The sequence below is a fragment of the Odocoileus virginianus genome, chromosome 1 (genome assembly GCF_023699985.2).
Source record: "Odocoileus virginianus isolate 20LAN1187 ecotype Illinois chromosome 1, Ovbor_1.2, whole genome shotgun sequence".
Taxonomy (NCBI): Eukaryota; Metazoa; Chordata; class Mammalia; order Artiodactyla; family Cervidae; genus Odocoileus; species Odocoileus virginianus.
Window position 1 is genome coordinate 36527143 of NC_069674.1, and position 23159 is coordinate 36550301.

The following is a 23159-nucleotide window of genomic DNA, read 5'->3' on the forward strand; positions in this document are numbered from 1 at the left end:
CCTTCATTTGTGGAAGGTAGTTTTGCTGGATACAATATTCTTGTTTGACAATCTTTACTTTCAGCACTTTGAGTATGTTGTTTCACTGCCTTCTGATTCCCATGGTGTCTGATGAGATGCTATGTGTTAATTTTCTTAGGTTCCTTTTATGTGATGTCATTTTTCTTTTACTCTTTTCAGAATTTTCTCTTTGTCTTTGAACTTTATGAGTATGCTGTGTCTGGGTGTGTATTGATCTCTTTACATTTATCCCAGTTAGAGTTCATTGAGCTTCTTGGATGTATAGATTAATGTTTTCCATAAAATTTGTAAAGTTTTAAGCCATTATTTTTTGATATTCTTCATCTTTTTCTTCTTCTAGTACTCCAGTTATGTGTATGTTGGTCATTAAATAGTGTTTCACATTTGTCTGAGACTTTGTTCAGTTTTCTTAATTTGTTTTTCTTTCTGAAATTCAGATTGAATAATTCCTATTAGTTTATCTCTAAGTTTGTTGATTCTTTCTTTTGACAATTCAAATATATAATTGAGTCCCTTGAGTGAATTTTTCATTTCCGTTATTCCACTTTTCAACTCAAGGATTTCCATTTGGTTTCTTTTAATAATTTGAATATTTCTTTTTATTGATATTGTCTCTTTGATGAGACATTGTCCTCACATCTTCCTGTAATCCTTTAAGCATGATTTCCTTTTGTACTTCAAACATATTTATAATAGCTGCTTTGAAGTTTTTTTTCTGCTAAGTCCACTGTCTGGGCCTCTTCAAAGGCAGTTTCTATTGCCAGCTCTTTCTTTCTGTGTATTGGATGCACTTTACTGTTTATTTGTATGTTTTGTAATTTAGATCCCCCTACCCCAGTTGTTGCTTTGTTTGTTGCTTACTAGGCCGAACAACGTCGTGTGAAATGCTGGACTGGATGAAGCACAAGCTGGGATGAAGATTGCTGGGAGAAATATCAATAACCTCAGATATGCAGATGACACCACCCTTATGGCAAAAAGTGAAGAGGAACTAAAGAACCTCTTGATAAAAGTGAAAGAGGAGAGTAAGAAAACTGGCTTAAACAGAAAGATAAATTAAGGAAACAATACCATTCACCATTGCAACAAAAAGAATAAAATACTTAGGAGTATATCTACCTAAAGAAACAAAAGACTTATACATAGAAAACTATAAATCACTGATGAAAGAAATCAAGGAGGACACAAACAGATGGAGAAATATACCGTGTTCATGGATTGGAAGAATCAATATTGTCAAAATGGCTATACTACCCAAAGCAATCTATAGATTCAATGCATTCCCTATCAAGCTACCAACGGTATTTTTCACAGAACTAGAACAAATAATTTCACAATTTGTATGGAAATACAAAAAACCTCGAATAGCCAAAGTAATCTTGAGAAAGAAGAATGGAACTGGAGGAATCAACCTGCCTGACTTCAGACTATACTACAAAGCCACAGTCATCAAGACAGTATGGTACTGGCACAAAGACAGAAATATAGATCAATGGAACAGAATAGAAAGCCCAGAGATAAATCCACGAACCTATGGTCACCTTATCTTTGACAAAGGAGGCAAGGATATACAATGGAAAAAAGACAACCTCTTTAACAAGTGATGCTGGGAAAACTGGTCAACCACCTGTAAAAGAATGAAACTAGAACACTTTCTAACACCATACACAAAAATAAACTCAAAATGGATTAAAGATCTAAATGTAAGACCAGAAGCTATAAAACTCCTAGAGGGGAACATAGGCAAAACACTCTCTGACATAAATCACAGCAGGATCCTCTATGACCCACATCCCAGAATATTAGAAACAAAAGCAAAAATAAACAAATGGGACCTAATGAAACTTAAAAGCTTTTGCACAACAAAGGAAACTATAAGCAAGGTGAAAAGACAGCCCTCAGATTGGGAGAAAATAATAGCAAACAAAGCAATAGACAAAGGATTAATCTCAAAAATATACAAGCAACTCCTCCAGCTCAACTCCAGAAAAATAAATGACCCAATCAAAAAATGGGCCAAAGAACTAAACAGACATTTCTCCAAGGAAGACATACAGATGGCTAACAAACACATGAAAAGATGCTCAACATCACTCATTATCAGAGAAATGCAAATCAAAACCACAATGAGGTACCATTACATGCCAGTCAGGATGCCTGCTATCCAAAAGTCTACAAGCAACAAATGCTGGAGAGGGTATGGAGAAAAGGGAACCCTCTTACATTGTTGGTGGGAATGCAAATTAGTACAGCCACTATGGAAAACAGTGTGGAGATTTCTTAAAAAGCTGGAAATAGAACTGCCATATGACCCAGCAATCCCACTTCTGGGCATACACACCGAGGAAACCAGATCTGAAAGAGACACGTGCACCCCAATGTTCATCACAGCACTGTTTATAATAGCCAGGACATGGAAGCAACCTAGATGCCCATCAGCAGACGAATGGATAAGGAAGCTGTGGTACATATACACCATGGAATATTACTCAGCCATTAAAAAGAATGCATTTGAATCAGTTCTAATGAGATGGATGAAACTGGAGCCCATTATACAGAACGAAGTGAGCCAGAAAGATAAAGACCATTACAGTATACTAACACATATATATGGAATTTAGAAAGATGGTAACGATAACCCTATATGCAAAACAGAAAAAGAGACATAGATATATAGAACAGACTTGTGGACTCTGTGGGAGAAGGCGAGGGTGGGATGTTTCAAGAGAACAGCATTGAAACATGTATATTATCTAGGGTGAAACAGATCACCAGCCCAGACTGGATGCATGAGACAAGTGCTTGGACCTGGTGCACTGGGAAGAGCCAAAGGGATCGGGTGGAGAGGGAGGTGGGAGGGGGTATCAGGATGGGGAATACATGTATATCCATGGCTAATTCATGTCAATGCATGACAAAAACCACTATAATATTGTAAAGTAATTAGCCTCCAACTAATAAAAATAAATGGAGAACTAAATAAATAAAATAATGAAAAAAACAAGAAAAGAAAACTGGCTTAAAACTCAGAATTCAAAAAACAAAGATCATGGCATCCAGTCCCATCACTTAATGGCAAATAGATGGGGAAACAATGGAAAGAGTGACAAGACTTTATATTCTTGTGCTCCCAAATCACTGCAGATGGTGACTGCAGCCATGAAATTACAAGACACTTCCTTCTTGGAAGAAAAGCTGTGAAGAACCTAGACAGCGTATTAAAAAGCAGCGAGATTGCTTTGCCATCAAGGGTCCATCTAGTCAAAGCTTTGGTGTTTCCAGTAGTCATGTATGATGTGAGAATTGAACCATAAGGAAAGCTGAGAGCCAAAGAATTGATGCTTTTGAACTGTGGTGTTGGAGAAGACTCTTGAGAGTCCCTTGGACTGCAAGGAGATCCAACCAGCCCATCCTAAAGGAGATCAGTCCTGGGTGTTCATTGGAAAGACTGATGTTGAAGCTGAAACTCCAATACTTTGGCCACCTGATGTGAAGAACTAACACATTTGAAAAGATCCTGATTCTGGGAAAGATTGAAGACAAGGGGAGAAGGGGATGACAAAGGATGAGATGGTTGGCTGGCATCACCAACTCAATGGACATGAGTTTGAGCAAGCTCTGGGAGATGGTGAAGGACAGGGAAGCCTGGTGTGCTGCAGTCTATGGGATCACAAAGAGTTGGACATGACTGAGTGACTGAACTGAGGTCAAACAACATGATTTGACTGCATTAATATTGTGAAGTCTTTTTTGCACAGCTTCTAACATTCCAGCTCAGATTGGTTCTGCTTGTTTTTGTCTTTTACATAGTGGTCACTCCTGGGTAGACATAATCCAGTTAGTGGTCAAAGATTGTTCTCAGCCAGTTAGGTTTTTATCCTTTACACTTGTATGTGTATATGGCTTAGAGCCTGTTATAACAGTTCAGAGAGTTTACCTTATTTTGCCCTACTTTTAGCCAGGGACTAGTCACTTGGGCACTCTCTCTGGGACAGGTTTTGCTTTCTCAGAAGCAATTGCTCAGGCTTCTAGGGATAAATGTGATTTTAGTTTTAAACATAGCTTCCTAGACATTGCCCCTGTGTCAGAGTAGCTAAATACCCAGTCAATGTTTGGTCAGAAGTTGTTTGAACCCTCATGCCAGTGAGACTTCTGCGGTGTTAATGGATCAGACTGCACTGTGGTGAATGGTTGGGTTTGTTTAATTTGTTTGGGTGTCTCACAGAACTCAAGAAATTTGCTCACATGCTACATTACTGTTGTATTATAAAGGATATTAAAGGATATAAATCAACAATGAGATGAAAGATACATAGAGAAAGGTCCTAAATGAAGGATCTTCTGTCCTTGTGGAGTTTGAGGAATGGCGTGGTGGCACATGGAAGCATTCTGGTTCCCAAACCTGGAAGCTATCTGAACCCCTTTCCTTTGGGGTTTTATAGTGATTTCATTACAAGGCATGATTGATAAAATAACTGGCTGTTGGTGATTGGGTCAACCTCCAGCCCTTCTCCCCTCCTCAGAAATCAGGAAATGGAGCGAAAGTTCCAGCCTTCTATTTAATGTTTGTTTCCCCTGGCAGTTAGATTTCATCTTTAGGTGTTTCCTAAAAGTCACCTCATTAACGTAAACTCAGATGTGGTGTAAAGGGGCTTGTTATGAATAACAAGGTACCTATTTCACCTTCATGACTCTTTCAGGAACTGAGGATGAGAGACCAAATACAGCAAGAGATTCTCCTGTTGCTTTTATTGCTCAGGAAATTCCAACAGTTTGGGGAACTATGAGAGAGAAATACATGAGAAATATTGTGACTGAATGTGTGTTTCAGATGACCAAATGCATTTTAATATGGCTTGTTAGTCAGAGTATCACGCTTGGTGGTTTCAAGATGATGGGACTCAGGCTACAAGTTCTGCTTAGCTTTCTGTGGGTTGTGGTTCTAATGTCAGTTCAGTTTTCCAGACTTTTGCAGAGGTATCCAAATCTGTGCTGTGTATGCACCACCTAATAGATCTGGGTGGTGTTGTATCTGTTAGTTCAGTTCTCAAAATGTGGTTTGTTGAATTCGACCCTTGCATATGTATGCCCAAGAATTCATAAACAACCTTATGCAGTCATATTCCCAAGTTTCTCTCTTATTATCTCCTTGGTAACTTCCAGTAGGGAACCTCTTTCTGGTCTTGTGGCCAGAATGCTGTGACTGTAGTTACTGTGTTCTCCTGTGCACTTCCATAACTGCGCTTGTCTTTGGGACCAGGTAGCAGCAAGACAGAGAGAGAAAAAGAGCAGTGGATTTGACTCCACTTTTTTTTTGAAATGCAGTTCCATCAAACTTAAAGGAATGTTCCCCTTTCTTCAAATTTTGGCTTTTGCTGGCTCCCATCATTGCCTCTTCTAGCCAAAGCTGATGCTCCCACTGTCTCCTCAGCCGTGGCTGAGAGCTGGGGCAGGGGGATGGATAAAAGAAAACAGAAACCAGATTTCTACACTCTCTGAGTTATGCATTCGCTTTTCCTATTATTCCTTGAACTAAAACAATAGGCTTCTCCTGGAGTTTTCTTTGTTTGCACCTGTGTTCATTTGAGCTGCTATAACAAAAACACCATTGATGGGGTTACAAATAAACAATAGAAATTTATTTGTCCCATTTCTGTGAGCTGGGGAGTCCAAGATCAAGGCACTAGCATAGTCAGTATTTGATTGTGCTTAGTCACTCTGTTGTGTCCGACTCTTTGTGATCCCATGGACTATATCCCTCCATGCTCGTCTGTCCATGGGGATTCTCCAGGCAAGAGTATTGGAGTGGGTTGAAATGCCCTCCTCCAGGGAGTCTTCCCAACCCAGGGATTGAACCCAGGTCTTCCACATTGCAGGAGGATTCTTTACCATCTGAGACACCAGGAAACTCAAACGGTATCCAATTAGAACCAACTTTTTGTTTCATAGATAGTTGTTTTTTTCAGTTGATCTTCTCATGGTGGAAGGGGTGACACGGGAGCTCCCTGAAGTCTCTTTTATCATTTATTATTATTTTTAATAAGAATCGATGATCTTTCACTATAGGTGACAATATGCACAAACACCATGAAGAAATAAAGAATTACAGGCACCCCAGCAGCCTCCCCGAGGTCTCTTTGGTATGGATGTTAATCCCATTCCTGAGGGCTCCATTCTCTTGACTTAATCTCCTCCCTAGGACTCCCTCTCCAAATACTGTCCCACTGGGGGACTAGAGTTCAAAGTATGAATTTGGTAGGGAGTGCACAAACATTTATCTATTGCAGCATCTCAGTGCTCATTTTGTTTCCTGGGGATGCAACACTAAAAAAACTGAGGAATTTACCACTTGTATGATGGAGTTTGAATTCTATTCTTCCCCTATCCATCTGCTGCTGTTGACTTTTGAGTCCTCTGAAAGCTCCTCCACTCATTCTGTCCAGGTTTGATAGCTACATTCAAGAGGAGGCAGTGTAGAGTATACTTACTGCTTCATAGCATCTGGAACCTGAATGTTTCAATTTAAAAGCAAGTATTTCTTAATATTTTAAAAAACAGTTTCCAGATCATTTTTCTCCAAAAGAATCTTAACAGAGTTGTTAGTTTATAGTACTCAAAAAGTTCATATACTTTGCAACTACTTTTTCATGCAAATTAGAATTTTCAGGAAGTGTCTAATCAAACCAAAATATAGAAATGAATGAAGAGATTAATAAATAAATGGAACTACAATATACTCCAACTTCTATACTGATTGTCAGGCAAGTAAATGTTGTAGTTTCAAACATTTATAAAAATGTATTTAGATGAATACAATGTTGGGGATTTGTTTTTTTTTTTTTTTTAATTAAAGAAAGAGTTCCCTGTTAAAAGGAAAGAAAGAAAGTCTTTTGACCTATGGGAATGAGTGGTTAGGTTGTCCTTAAATGACTTTCCTTAAATGCCAGTTTTCTATGTTGATCATTTGACAATTACCTAGCACTTATCTAGCATTCTCTGGCAAATGTGGTATTTTAGAATATGAAGGAAAACAAAATTCTCAGAATGAGGAGAAAGGTATGGTCAGGGGGACTGAGCAAAAATAAATAAATAAAAAGAGTCCATTTTCTTGTTTCTGAGCAGTACTAAATCATTCATCTAATTTTTCTTGGCAAATACAATATAAGCCTGGAACATCTTGTGTACTGCCAGGAAGTGAAGAAGTGCCCACAAAATGATGGGAACATGGCAAAAGCACAAAGCCGGCAACTTCAAAGAGTTCCCAATAGTCACATTAGGGCAATTTGAGTAACAAGATAAATATAATTATAGTAATGGATTATAATCCATAGAATAAAGTAAGTATCCATGACTCCATACTAATATAAATAAATAGTTGAATCAATCAGTGAATGTAGAGGAATGGAAAGAGCTCTTTAGATTGTAGAATTTCAACTAATAAACATAAAAGAATGAAGGAAATTGAAAATTATCTTCAGGTAAACATACTAAAATTATGACAAAAAAGAGGATATTTGTATAATCACAATGTATCTCTTTACCCTCTCTGTTACAAAGGCAAAACTTTTGACTTCACTGCAGGGACATTGGCTTAACCAAGTGATTCAAGTTAGTATCACCAGTAATAAGATTTGACAGCATCATGGATCTTTTGTTATGATGCATAATCACTTTCTTGTCCCAAATGTATAACTTGAATCTAATCATGGGAAAATATCTGACCAACTCAGATTGAGAAATTCTGTAAATTGCCTGACCAGTGTTTTTCAAAAATGTCAAGATTATGCAAGACAAAAACTAAGATTGGAGATTATGACAGTTATCTGCAGTGTGGGATCCTAGATAGTATCCTGTTTTGGAGAAAAGTACATTAGCATGACACTTGTCAAATTTCCAAGTCTCTAGTTAAGTTAGTGACATTGTATCAATTTTAATTTTTTGGTTTTAATAATCTTACTCTGGGTAGATAAGATGTTAATAGCAAAAGCTGGGTGATGAATATTTGAAAACTGTGCTTTGCAACTGTTTTGTCCTTCAAAATAAAAAGTAAGAAACCCAGAAATTTTATTTCAAATACCTCACATTATATAAATACAAAGGCAAAGAGCCTTGCATTAAGATAATTAAAGCGTGAAGTGGCAAAGGGAAGTCCTCTATGTATGTATGCATGCTCAGCTGCTTCAGTTGTGCCCTATAGAACCTGCATAATAAAATTTTATTGCTTCTCAGGTTTCCATCATTTGAAAATAACACTTATCAAAATATCAGAGGACTCTTATGTGCCATTTCATTTGTTTTCTCACATTTCAAATTAATTATGTCTTTCTTTGCTGTTCCAGGGACATGAGACCCTGAGTAGTATGAAGCCTGAACTATTATTGATATTTCTGCATCTTAGTTGAGATTTTATTTCTAATGCCTGAGGACCACTGAGATAGCCACACACTCAATCAAATTTTCAGATCTTTCCCACACAACTGTAGTTGATCCCTTGTCAAGAATTTAAATGAAAGCTAATTTAAATTCATTTTTCTTTAGAAAACAGATTTTTGCTAATTTATAAAATGTAATTAAAATGTTACCAGAATGCAGTTACTCTTGGAAATACTTCTCCACAGATTCTCATTTTTGCAAAATAGATATGTCTCATTTAACTTTTATGAAAAATGGTTAAATTTTCAAAATTCATTTCAGAAGCTATCCAATTTCTTAGTAGTACACTAAGTGTCAATAATTGTTGTAAGCCCTTTTATGTCATCAGACAGTGGTTCTCAAACAGGTTGTATATTAGAGTCACCCAGAGAACTCTTCCAAAATCTAGATCCTGGAGCTCTAGAAACATGATATCTGATAATACAGGTCAGTATGGAGTTAAGGATATCTGAATATTTAGAAAATTCATCAAGGATTCTACTATAGAGTCACAAAATGGTTTGGAGAGGGGATAATTTTGTAGTTATGAACAGTCTTTCTAATTGGGACAAACCTGACTTTTATTTGGTCTCTGCCACTTGCTCACTGGATGACTCTGAGTATTACTTAACTTTCATATGCCTTAGCCTCCTCTTCTGTAAAATAGAGGTTTTAATGATTTTTACCTCATTAATTAAAAAAAATTCAATGCGATAAGATAGAGCCTATAAAGTATTTAAAATGAGGGCACTTTTTTATTGATTAATTTCTTAAGATGATCAGGTGTTTTCTGGAAAATGCCATAGTGGAAGGGAAGGAACATCAGGCAAAAGTAGCAACCAAGCCAAGAAAGTGATGCTTTCAAATTGTGGTGTTGGAGAAGACTCTTGAGAGTTCCTTGGACTGCAAGGAGATCAAACCAGTCAATCCTAAAGGAAATCAACCTTGAATATTCATTGGAAGGATTGATGCTAAAGCTGAAACTCCAACACTTTGGGCACCTGATGCAAAGTGCTGATTCACTGAAAAAGCCCCTGATGCTGGGAAAGATTGAAGGCAGGAGGAGAAGTGGACAGCAGAGGACGAGATGGTTAGATGGCATCACTGACTCAATGGACATGAGTTTGAGCAAACTATGAAAGTTGGTGAAGGACAGGGAAGCCTGGTGTGCTGCAGTTCACGGGGTTGCAAAGAGTTTAACATGATTGACAGCAAATAACAACAACAACAACAAGCAAAGAAATGGGAGACATGAAAATGCCTGGGTAGATGTGAGGAGATCAGGTGGTGTGTTATGGCTGGACTAGAGTGTGGATGAGATAGGCTAGGAAGTGAAGATGGAGAACCCAAAAGTCATTTCATGGAATATGGTAAGATATGCTGATAAGTTTGATCTGTATCCAAATTGTTTGTCAGAACATGTGGTCTGATGCCAGCTACTGGAAGTGTAGCAGATGTACTCATACCAGCAGCAATTTATTCTGATGATCTCGGGTAGCTATGAAGCCTAGGAGAATGCAGGATGAAAGTATGCCTGTGTACATCTGTATATAACATATGTAGTGTCTATTAGTCCCATGGTAAAGATTCAGTGTAGGAAATACAAGTCCTAAGGTCCAAGTTGTATTTGACCCATCCTACCAAAAATCATGTATTGTCAGAGTTATTGGGAACTTAATCATCATAGCTATTCATTCTTTGTTTTATACTTTGTCAGCCAGAAATTTGAGAGTGAACCTCTCATAAACTCAAATTCTGGTATTAATCAAGATATATATGGTACGTGATGACCTGCTATGGTTTTTACAGTAGTCACATATGGATGTGAGAGTTGGACTGTAAAGAAAGCTGAGTGCCAAAGAATTGATGCCTTGAACTATGGTTTGGAGAAGACTCTTGAGAGTACCTTGGACTGCAAGGAGGTCAAACCAGTCAATCCTAAAAGAAGTCAGTCCTGAATGGTCTTTGGAAAGACTGATGCTGAAGCTGAAACTCCAATACATTGGCTACAGGATGTGAAGAACTGACTCACTGGAAAAGACCCTGATGCTGGGAAAGATTCAAGGCAGGAGGAGAAGGGGATGACAGAGGATGAGATGGTTGGCTGGCATCACTGACTCGATGGTCACGAGTTTGAGCAACTTCTGGAAGTTGGTGATGGACAGGGAAGCCTGGCATGCTGCAGTCCATGGGGTTGCAAATAAGCAGACATGACTGAGTGACTGAACTGAACTGATGGCACATGAATGAGCACTGTGAAGAACTACAGGAAATCAGCTAATTTAATGTATAGATGTGTGTCGGCATGTTGGGGAATAGTGTTTATTGAACTGCAGCTGAACTCACACGTGCCATTGTAAACCCGACTCCTAGCCATCTTCGATTGTGAAATCACTTTTAAAGAGCTTCCTCCAGGATAAAATTCAACTCCTAATCCCATGGAGGTCCATATTACTTATCCTTAAATTGTAACTAAAGTAGGGAAAGCCAGGATCTGATTCTTTGGGGACACCCATATGAGTGGGCAGACACAAGCTAAGCATGATGCTGTTCTGAATTCTGGGGTCCTCTGACACAACACACACAATGATATCATGTCATTGAAAAAGTTTCTCTTATCCCCCAAAGGTTTATGAGTACAACTAGTGTTTATTTAAACTAGAAATAGTGGTGATTGCATAGCATAGAGACTCAAAGAAGTATCTTTATACAAACTTTAGAAGTACAATTAGATAAGAAATATATTTTTTCAGAGTATGAGAAACTTGGACTTTGGACAAGAAGATGACTTAGGTAAGATGTTGATGTGTCATTGTCACTTCTTCAGTTGTAGCAGTGCGACTGGTGGCAAATGTTGATAATGGAGAAGAGAATGCATGTGTGAGGGTATATGGGAACTCTATTTTCCTCTCAATTTTGCTATAAACCTAAAACTAAGAAATGAAAAAAAGATGCTCTAAACTGTATTGATACTGCCTTTAGACTAGACTTTGCAGTATTGGAATGGAGCTCAGTTTGTTGTCTGAGACCCAAAGATTCAGAATTCATTCATAATCAGATATTTCACGAGTACCCACTGTGTACAAAGCAGTATGCTAAACACTGAAGAGAATGAATAGCAGTATTTGGTTGATTCCAAACAAATACTGAACTAATAAACATGAAAGTGAAGTCACTCAGTCATATCCGACTCTTCACGACCCCATGGACTGAAGCCTACCAGCCTCCTCCGTCCATGGGATTTTCCAGGCAAGTGTACTGGAGTGGCGTGCCATTATTTGTTTGCAGTGAAAAACATATTTGCTTCAAAGTCTATAATATGTTATATCTATTTGTTAGGGTATAATTTTGGGGTATTAAGATCCTCATAGGGAGCTATGTTAATAATTAGGATATTGTTGGTTAAGATGAAATTTGAAGATCATTGGAGTTAAATTTTTTTCTCACTTTTTATTTTTAAATAGTTAGATTCACAGGGAGCTGCAAAGATGGTACAGAGAAGTTCTATGGACCACTAACTTAGTTTCTCCCAATGATTGCCTTTTACATAATTATAGTACAGTGACAAAGTCAGGAGTCTGACTTTAGTAGTGTATGTGTATAGTTCTATGCCATTTTAATACACAAATGTGTAGAGTTATGTAATCACAAACACATTCAAGACACTGAACTGTTCCATAACCACAAAGATCTCTGTTATGCTACCCTTTTATAGTCACATCTACCACTGCCTCATTCCTAATTTGTCTTCTGTCACTATGATTTTTTCTTTTCAATAGTGTTATATAAATGGAATCATACTACAGTATGTGACTTTGAAAAAATGACAGCTTTATTGAGATATTGTTCACATACCATAAAATTACTCTTTTAATGTATATACTCCTTCATTTTTTAGCCGATTCACAGAATTGTGCAACCATCACTACTAATTTCAGAACATTTTTGTAATCCTTAGTAGAAACAACATTAGCATTCAGTCCCTGTTTTTCCTTCCCCTAGCACCTAGAAACCACTAATTTATTTTATTTTCTGTTTCTATGGATTGTTCTGTTCTGTATGTTTCATGTAAATGGAATCATTTGATGTGTCCTTTTATGAGTGGTTTTTTTACTCAGCATGAGGTTTTCAATGTTCCTCCATGTTGTACTGTGTGTCAGTGTTTCATTGCTTTATGTGGCTGAATAGTATTCCGTTGAATAGATATACTACATTTTACTTATCCATTCATCAATTGAAGGACATTTGGATTATATCCACATTTGGCTATTATGAATAGTGCTTTTATTGTAAATTCATATATAAGCTTTGTGAAGATATACTTTTTTTTTTTTGGATGAGCAAAAGTGAAAATTTTTTATTGAAGTATAGTTGAGGTGCACTATTATATAAGTTATGGGTATATAATATAGTGGTTCACAGTCTAAAAGTTATACCTCATTTATAGTTATTATAAAATATTGGCTAATTTCCCTGTCTTGTACAATATATCCTTGTAGTTTATTTTATGCATGATAGACATTTTTATATCTATTGGGTAATGGAACTTCTGGATCATATGGTAATTCTATGTTTGGCTTTTTGAGGAATGGCTAAACTTTTTTCCAAAGTGACTGCCCTTTGTTATAATCCCACAAGCAATGTATGAACATTACAACTTCTCTACATCCTTGCCAACACTTATAATCTATCTTTCCTTATTTATTTCTACCTTCTTTTCTTCCCCTTCTCCCTGCTTCCCAAGTGCCCTTCTTTTTTCCCTTCCCCCTTCCTGTCTTCCTTCCTTCCTCTCTTCCTTTCTTTCTTTGTTCTATTTATAGCCGTATTACTGGATATGAAGTAGTATCTCATTGTAGTTTTGATTTGCATCTCATCAAGGATTATGATACTCAAAATATTCTAAAATGATTATTGGCCATTTTTATGTCTATTCTGCATAAATATCTATCCAAATATTTTGCTATTTTAGGAATTGATTTATCTGTCTATTATTATTGAGTTCTAAGAGTTCTTTAGATCTTTGGGTGCAAGTTCTTAATCAAATATATGAATTAAAAATATTTCCTTCCATTCTGTCAATTGTCTTTTTACTTTCTTAATGGTGTTCTTTGAAGCACAAATATTTTTAATTTGGGTGAAGTTTCATTTATCTATTTTTGGTGTCACATCCAAGAAACTATTGCCTAATTCAAGGACCTAAAAATGTATGATTGTATTTTCTTCTAACAGTCTTATAGATGTACCTTTTATATTTAATTCTCTGATCTATTTTGAGTTGAGTTTTGCATATAGGGTGAGGTGGGAGTCTAACTCTTTTCCTATGCATATGGATAACCAGTGGTACAGCACAAACTGCTGAAAGATTATTCTTTCCCTCATTGAATTTTCTGGCATCTTTGTTGAGAATTATTTCACAGTAAATATGAGGGTTTGTTTCTGTTCTATTGGTCTGTATATCTATCCTTTTGCCATTACCACACTGTATTGAACTGTAGTTTTGTCATTGTTTTGAAATGAAGAAGTGTGAGTACTCCAACTATCTTTTTCTTTTTCAAAATTGTTTTGTTTTTCCAGGTCTCTTGCATTTTCATATGAATTTTAGGAATAACTTGCCAATTTCTGCTAAGTCAGTTGGGATTGTGAAAGTAATTGTGTTGAATTTGCAGATCAGTTTGGCAGTATTGCCATTGACCAATATTAAATCTTCTGATTCATGAAAATATGTCTTTCCATTTAGTCTTCTTTATTTCAAAAATACTTTTTAATTTTTATTGTACAAGTTTTGTATTTTTTGTTAAATTTTACCTGATTATTTTATTCTTATTGATGATGTGGAATGGAATTGGTAAATGGAAATTAGTTTGTTAATTTTACTTTATATTATTAATTACTATCACATGGAAGTAAAATGCACTTTTGCATTTTTGTATCCTTCAGTCTTACTGAACTCATTTATTAGTTTTAATAGCACTTCTATTGGGAAGAAAGGGGGGTCTTTGGGATTTTTATATACATAAGATCATGTCATCTTCCTATCTAATCTGAGTGGCTTTCTTCTCAATTTTTACCAGAATTCCGTAGATAGAACATCCAGTACAATGTTGGATAGAAGTAGCAAGAGCAGACATCCTTGTCTGCTGATCTGATCGAGAGACAAAGCATTCAATCTTTCACCGTTAGTATTACATTTGCTGTGGTCTCATAGATACCTTTTTATCAGGATGAGGCAGTTACTTTGAATTTGTTGTTGAATAACTTAGATAGCATATTAAAAAGCAGAGACATTACTTTGCCAACAAAGGTCCGTCTAGTCAAGGCTATGGTTTTTCCAGTGGTCATGTATGGATGTGAGAGTTGGACTGTGAAGAAAGCTGAGCACCGAAAAATTGATGCTTTTGAACTGTGGTGTTGTAGAAGACTTGTGAGAGTCCCTTGGACTGCAAGGAGATCCAGCCATCCTAAAGGAGATCAGTCCTGGGTGTTCATTGGAAGGACTGATGCTGAAGCTGAAACTCCCAATATTTGGCCACCTCATGCGAAGAGTTGACTCATTGGAAAAGACCCGGATGCTGGGAGGGATCAGGGGCAAGAGGAGAAGGGGAAGACAGAGGATGCGATGGTTGGATGGCATTAACGACTTGATGGACATGAGTTTGAATAAACTCCAGGAGTTGGTGATGGATAGGGAGGCTGCTGTGATTCATGGGGTCGCAAAGAGTCAGACACAACTGAGCGACTGAATTGACTGACAGACTTGTATCATAAAGAGGTATTGGTTTTCTGTGTCTGTTCAGTTGATCACTTTTTATTGATATATTGTATCACATAAATTGATTTTTCAGCTTTCAAGTCAAACTTGTACTTAGTCATGGTATATAATCCTTTTTATGTGTTGTTGTGTGTTTGGTTTGCTAGTATTTTGTTGAGAATTTGTTTTGTCTATATTCTTAAGAGATATTTGTGTGTAGTTTTCCTGTTATGTGTTGCCTGGTATTGGTTTCAGGGTAATACTGGCCTCATGTAATGAGCTAAAAATTCGTGAGTTGCCCTCACATATGTATAGGTATAATTGTCTTTTTTAATTAGTTAAGAGAAGAAATAAGTATATATTTGTTATGTCTTTTATATTTTCCCATTTGTCTTTACTGGTGCTCTTTGTTTGTTTTTCATATGGGCTTAAAGAACTTTTAATATATATTATAAAGCAGGTGTGTTAGCAAGACATTCTCTCAGTTTTTGTTTATCTGGGAATATCTTCAATTCATCTGCACTTTTTAAAGATAATTTTTCTGTATACAAAATTCTTGAGTCACGATTTTTTTCTTTTAAAAGTTTTTAAAACTTTCAATATAGCATCCTCTGGCAATCTAGCATATAGTTGTTTCTGGTGATAAGTCAGCTGCCAGTCTTATTGGTGTTTCCTTTGTGTTTCAGTTTGTTTTCTCCCAGTTTCAAGAGTTTTTGTTTATTTTGGGCTTTAAATATTTTGATTAAGATGTGTCTGGGGTGGATCTCTTTAAATTTATTCTACATAGAACTCTGAGCTTCCTGGGTGTGTAGATTAATGCTTTTGTCAAATTTGGGGGATTTTAGCCAGTATTTAAATATTTTTGTGCTTGTTATTTTCTCTTCTTTCTGCTGATACTCTCATTATGCCTAAGATGGTGAACTTAATAGTATCACACTTTTTGCTTTTTTGAAAAAATTATTTTTAAATTTTGTTTCTCAGATTGCATAATTTCTAACAATCTATCTTCAAGTTTGCTGATTCTTTCTTCTCCCAGTTCAAATTTACTCTTTTTAGTCCCTCTAGTGAATATTTTGTTTTAATTATTTTACTTTTCGTCTCCAGAATTTTATTTAGTCCTTTTAAAATAACTTTTCTCTTTATTGATATTCTCTATTTTCCAAGACATTTTCATCATTTTTTCCTGTAATTCATTAAGGATGGTTTCCTTTAGTTTTTTCAATATTCCTATAAGGCTGTTTTGAAGTCTTTATCTATTAAGTCTGACAATTGGATACTCTCACAAGCAGTTTCTGTTACCTAGTCATTTTCTTGTGTATAAATCCCATTTTCATGTTTCTTTGTATGTCTCATCATTTTTGTTAAAAACTAGACATTTTCATTTTCAATGCTTCTTGTTATTTTGTGTTTAATGACTTTTATGGACTGATTTATTGAGATCTTCCTCCTCCCCACCCCCAGAAGGTATAGCCTCAGCCATGTGTAGAGTCACCCTGAGATTACAGTGGTTTTAGCAGAGCTCTCTTTGTCTCTGCTTGTGTGTGTGTGTGTGTGTGTGTGTGTGTGTGTTAGTCACTCAGTTGTGTCCAACTCTTTGTGACCCCATGGACTATAATTCGTCAGGCTCCTTTGTCCATGGAATTCTCCAGGCAAGAATGCTGGAGTGGGTTGCCATTCCCTTCTCCAGGTGATCTTCCCAACCCAGGGATCAAACCTGGTTCTCTTGCATTGTAGGCAGATTGTTTACCATTTGAGCCACTCAGGAAGTCCTTGTCTTTCCTTTATCTCTTCTAAATTGCTTCTGTTGATATCACATCCCTATCCCGCTGTTAAGCTCCATTAATGTCCAGCTTGTTCCTGTTTTGTTTTTAGCAGTGCCCTTGAGCTTAAATAGCTCCATAGTCTGATTGAACTAAATTGACCCCCTTTTGCTGGGATAGTTTTTGAGTCCAGTCTTTGTGTATTGTTGTGATCCTGGGGGTGGGTCTACTTAGCTTTCTTTTTTCCTGGTCCTCAATGGTAAGTAAGCTGTGAGTTTCCTTTTTTTTCCCCTTTTCTTTCTAGCCTTGTGTTAGCCTACCAGCAAATCTCTATTGATTTGAGAGCATCCTTAGTCATGAACTTCTCCATGCTCTTTCCAAATATAGTCAGTTCCTTTGGGAGAGCCCTTGAACTTTCTTTTATTATTGTCTTCTCTCTTTGGATGAAATCTCTGAGGCACTGCCCTGAAGTTGGAGGCAGAGACAGTGGCCACTTTTCTCAGAGTGATACTGCTGCTTTGTGAACAGGATCTTGGCGGGGAGTGGTGTTGACTAAAAAAAGATGTAGAGCTTGAGAGTTGTGAGTTAGGTTTTATTTGGGGCAAAATGAGGACTGCAGCCCAGGAGGCAGCATCTCAGATAGCTCTGAGAGATGCTCCAAAGCAGCAGTGGGGGAAAGTGAATATATAAGGTTTTAGTGAAAGGGAAGTTCAATACCATGAAGCACTCATTTTACAAAAGGGCTTTTGTCAGTCATGAGGATCTGATGTCTCCTTGAAGGGATTTAGTTATTCTCTAGAAATGAGGAGATGCAACAATGAGATCATAAAATCTGTTCCTAAAAACATCCAACTATCTAAAGACCTGTCCCGCCAGCTTCCCTGGGGCACAGAGCGCATCACTGCACCCTGACCTCCCTCAAGGGTTGCTGGAGGTCGACAGCTGGAGCAGCGCGGGGTTCAGTCTCTGCAGAAGCAGGCGGCAAACGCCTTTGCTCTTCAGCCATTGACAGTGCTCTTGGTAAGTGCCAGCTTGTAGTTGCCAGTGGTAACTTCTGTTCTTCATTTGCCTTTCCCAGTATGGAAACTCTGCCTGTGATCAAGCTATGGAAAGAGTAACTAGGATCTCAATATCCTTGGCTTGTGATACTTGGGAGAGAGTCTGTGTTCTATGGATCTTTGCTGAGTGAAAGAAGACAGCCCTGGACCTCTATAAAGTTCTTGCCTGAAGTAGGGACTCTGTAATACTGAATGAGGGGATGGAGTAGGGGGTGAAAAATGCTGTTGGCATGCATTTTCTATTTTTTTAAAACTGGCTATGGCCTGTGGGATGTCAGTTCTGCGGCCAGGGATCGAGTTGTGCCCCCTGTATTGGGAGCATGGAATCTTAACCACTGGAACACCAACGAAGTCTCAGCATGCATTTTCTGAAGAGACACCTTAGCCCTTGGTTGGGAGCTGGTTGTGTGGGTAAGGAACCCCTTGGTCGTGGATGCACCCATGAAGAGTAGAACTTCTGATCTCAGGAGCCACTAAGAGATTGGAGTTGCTGGAGTTGTGGTTCAAGTGCCAAAGAATTTTTCTGTTCTTACTGAGATTTAGCAGATTTTGTAGAATAAATATTTCTTCCTTTGCTGTATGCTATAAGATAATTTGTAGAAACTTGAAATGGTTGTTTTTAATAATGATTTTCACCAGTGATGGCTATTTAACTGAGGAGTGGATCTGTGGAGCTTGTCATATCATCATTCTGGAAGTCACCAAACACCATTCTCCCCATCACACCTGGTAAAGTTTGTGTGTTGCTATGTGAAGGGAGCCAGGCACAAAAGGCTGCATATTATATAATTCTATTTACATAACATACCAGGAAAGGCAAAAGTATAGATATGGGAAACAGATCAGTGGCAAAGAGGAGGGGTAGAAATTGATTACAATGGAGCAGCACAAGGGAACTGGGAGGGGTTATTGAACTGTTCTGCGTGACACTGTGGTGGTAGCACTTTATGCATTCAAAATCCATGCAGCTCTATACTGGAAAGAGTATGTGTGTCAATGAAAAATCAACCAGCATGTCAAGAAAACCCAAGGTGCAATCTAGAGTATGACAAATGAATGACATAACTGTACTGAAAGAGACAGGGAGGAAAGGAGCTGACCTAAGCAACTGTGGAAAGAGACTTGCTACTGTAAGCATAGAGACAAAAATTACAACATGCAAACAAATGTACCCTGTGTAGCTGGCAGATTTGTTTTTCAAATGGGCATGGGTTAGCAATTCTGCAACTACTTTACATGTATGTTAGGGTGGAAAAAATATGTGAATGTATTGTAGATAATGGAAGCCAGTTTTTTTTTCTTCTATGTTGTAAAAGAATTTATCACTAATTATAGAAGGAATAATAGAATGAACCATGTGGTGCTGGGTTGAAATACCATTATTAACCCTTGTGTTCTCAATATAAACAGAGACACAGAAGTACATATATATGTATGTATGTGTGTGTGTATGTATGTGTGTGTATATATATATATATATACACACACACACACACACACATATATATATGCATGACTTGGTTAATATGCATACACATGATGTCCGAGAAGCAGTGAGTCTCTAGTAGTCATGAACATATTTTGCCTCCAGGTCTTGCTTTTTAAATATCATTCTCCTATTAAAAAGTATCAGAACTTATTGGAGTAGTAGTTGATTCCAAGGTGGAGCAGAAAAATCCAAGATAAACTTGGACATCTGGTGATGCCAGAAAATAAGGAAATACTAAAAAATAAAAGAAAAAAAAAGTATGGGGACATTGAAAAGATCTAGGAACTAAACCGAAAGAATTCCCAGTGACCAAAGTTAGAACAAATTAAAAAACAAATGATCCAAACCACAATAAAAAAAAAAAAAAAAAAAAAACTTCAGAATTATTTGAGTTACAACTCAAATAATAAAATAAATATCTGTTTTTTTCATATTGGCATAATAGGTGATAAAATAAATAAATGGAAGTTGAAGGACAAGTCTTCTTTACAGATGTATTTTGTTAATAAATGTAGAAGGAATGAAGGAAATAGAAAGAACCATTAGAACATCACCATAAGATTGCTATAGTAAAAATCCACTAGTGAATGTTTAAGTTAGCAGATAAATGTTATGGAAAAACATAATTGCAATACATCACCATTCTCCCCCCCAAAAAATATTTGTTAATGTGTGTGTGTTCATTTTTAGTTTCCCCATGGCTCAGATGGTAAAGCATCTGCCTTCAATGTGGGAGACCTGGGTTCATTTGCTTCAGTCATGTCCTATTTTTTGTGACCCCATGGACTGTGGCCCATCAGGCTCCTCTGTCCATTTGATTCTCCAGGCAAGAAATACTGGAATGGATTGCCATTTCCTTCTCCAGGGGATCTTCCTAATCCAGGGATTGAACCTATGTCTCCTGTGGCTCCTGCATTGGCAGGTGGATTCTTTACCACTTGTGCCACCTGGGAAACAACTACAATAGAAAGAGTAATAACTTTAAAGCAGAGAAAACTCAAAGACATACTTGAACTCTGTAGTCTGAGCAACATCAGATCGCTGATAATAATAAGTATAAATAGTAGTAATTAATAGTAAGTCAGTAATTTGGAATTGGATTCTAATATAGGAAAGGACATTGGTGGAAAAGCTAGTGAAATCCGAATAAAGTCTATAGTTCATTTCATTTTATTGTTTAGTCACTAAGCTGTGTCTGACTCTTTTGCGATCCCATGGATTGTAGCCTGTCAGACTCCTCTGTCCATGGAATTTCCTAGGCTAGAATATTGGAGTGGGTTGTCGTTTCCTTCTCCAGGGGATCTTAATATTATTTTCTTAGGTTTAATACTTGTACCATGGATGTGTAAAGTGTCAATATTAAAAGAGCTACATAAAGTGTACATAGGAACTCTGTATCTATTTTTTCAACTTTTCTGTTTGAAGTTATTTCAGAGTGGATAACTTAAATAAACAAAAATAAAATGAGTAAAATAAATATTTAAAATTAAATAATTTAAGCAAACAAATAAAATAAATAGAATAAACAAAGACAAAAATAAAATGACACTGTATAGGAGATGTCATAAGATGCTATTTGTACAGCAGATACAAAAAAGTTCTTTGAGCTGAAAGTAAGAAAATATTGCAAAAATCCTAGCAGCATATATCTGAATTAAGTCTCTGAAATAAATTGTTAGAAAAATAGAATTTATAATAAAAAGTGTTGTAATGGGATAATAATCATAAATGATAGGACAGGCTATTGGTAAGTTTCATTAGCTTTAATAACAAACAAAGATTATTTTTCTTAATAATACAAATGAATTTTCCTTCAGTAGGGCAGACTTCCATTGCCAAGACAGAGGCAGTGTAAATTTGCTGAAACTCTAGTGCAGAACTATGATGACTTGCAAAGATGTCCAACAAAGTTCAACTTTGTTGAAAAACTCATTCAACTGCTCATTCAATCCAGGTACTAAATAAATGACACAGTTACCGATAGTATGTGAATATGATGCTTTAGAGTTAGACTAATTTTTTGAAAGCCTTTTGATTTTAAAGTGTGGAAATAAACAATAGACATAAAGAATAATTAAAAGGAGATAATGTGGAAGTTTTTATTGCGGTAGAAGAAAAAGAAAAGTCCTAATAAGGATCGTTACTCAATTCCTATTTAGAGGATACTAATAGCAAGTTTCCTAGATGTGTGGAATAAAGACCCATAATATTCTTACAACACTAAAATGCCTATAATTGTCAGTATATAGTGGTGAACATAATTAGAAGGACCAGAAATGAGACAGGTTGAAGAAATTCTGGTGTCGATTAAAGTTAAACTTTTTAGGAGCTTTCATGGTTTGAAAGAAATTTGGGTGAGAAAATCTGGGTTTCCGTCCTGCAATCTTGAGTAACTTTACCCCTGTAAACCTCAGCTTTGTGATATGTGTGTGAAATAGCGATTATATTGATTTCCCAAGGTTATCATGAGAGCAAGTGAAATAATGGTTAGGCAAGGAATTTGATAAAATATAGACCATTATATTTTTTAAAAAAGGTTACAAAATTTAAGCAACTAGCACTCCTTCAAGTCGTTTGGCCAGTAGGAAGGAGAACAGAACAAATTCTTGGTCTGGACAAACCAGATTCGAGACGAGGGATTTGCCACCCTGTCTGTGCTCTCGCTTCTGCGGTACTTCTTGTGTGTGAACAAAAGCAGGTAAAACAAATTGAATCAGGGGTCTTGTTTTGCCCTTAGATGTTGACAGTTCACTCCTGTGCCACTGCCGAGTCACCGAAGGAGGTGTTACTACAATTCAGATGGCAGGAGAAAGGATGGAAAAGTACAAAACTGAACACCAAGGGGGAAAGGTTGGGGGTGGGATGAATTAGGAGATTGGGATTGATGTGTATACACTATGGATACTGTCTACAAAATGGATAACTAATGAGCATCTACTGTGTAGCACGGGGACCTCAACTCAGCGCTCTGTGGGGAGCTAAATGGGAAAGAAATCCACAGCACGGGGGATGTGTGTGTACGTGTGGCTGACTCACTGCTCTGCAGCGGAAACTCACACAGCATTATAAAGAATTATACTACAGTAAAAATTAGTTACGATTTAAAAAAGTATAAAAGGGACACACTCACTTATAGTTATCCTTCAGGTTGGCAGGAATAATTGCCACTATTTTGGTTTTACAGCAAGATTTCAACCCAGAGGTAGTAAACAATTTTGTTGGAAGAGTAGCTGAAGGATTTTAAATATCTGAAATCATCATGCCCTGAAGAATCCTAGTGAAAATTACTACTAGATTATGAAAAATAAAAGTAAAACTGGAAGTGGTCAAGATAGAAGCAGTGCTGTCTTTTTCACTTGTCTACAATTAAATGGGAGGGGATCCATGTGAATTTATTGTTACAGAGTCTTTAAGTTCAAAAGTATTGCATTACTAACTGAGCAATTAAACAATTTAATTTCAAGGACTTCCTTCCCTTGTTTTCACCCTCCTTTCCGCTCCTTCGCCCTCCCTCCCTTGCTCCTTTCTCTTTCCTTACTAATCAAGCACATGGCTTTTGGAATTGGAGCCATTTCAGCTGTCTCTGTCACTAGTTATGTCATCTGGAACAAGTCACTTTTCTCTAAACCTTGGTTTCCTCCTTTGTAAAATGGTGACTATAATATTGGCAA

The 23159-nt window shown here is 36.9% G+C and overlaps 1 protein-coding gene across 27 annotated transcripts in view; it reads left to right on the forward strand.

The window, feature by feature from the left end:
- Positions 1-23159, forward strand: part of SUGCT (succinyl-CoA:glutarate-CoA transferase) — a 782676-nt gene that overhangs the window by 332387 nt on the left and 427130 nt on the right. Inside the window, exon 13 of one of the 27 annotated variants that reach the window (XM_070466848.1) lies at positions 886-18579. The exons of the other annotated variants lie outside the window; for them this stretch is intronic. Within the exon in view, the coding sequence (XP_070322949.1) occupies positions 886-921 (36 nt within the window). The 3' untranslated portion in view covers positions 922-18579. Of the gene's footprint in view, positions 1-885; positions 18580-23159 lie in introns of those variants that run through there. 27 annotated transcript variants of the gene reach the window in all.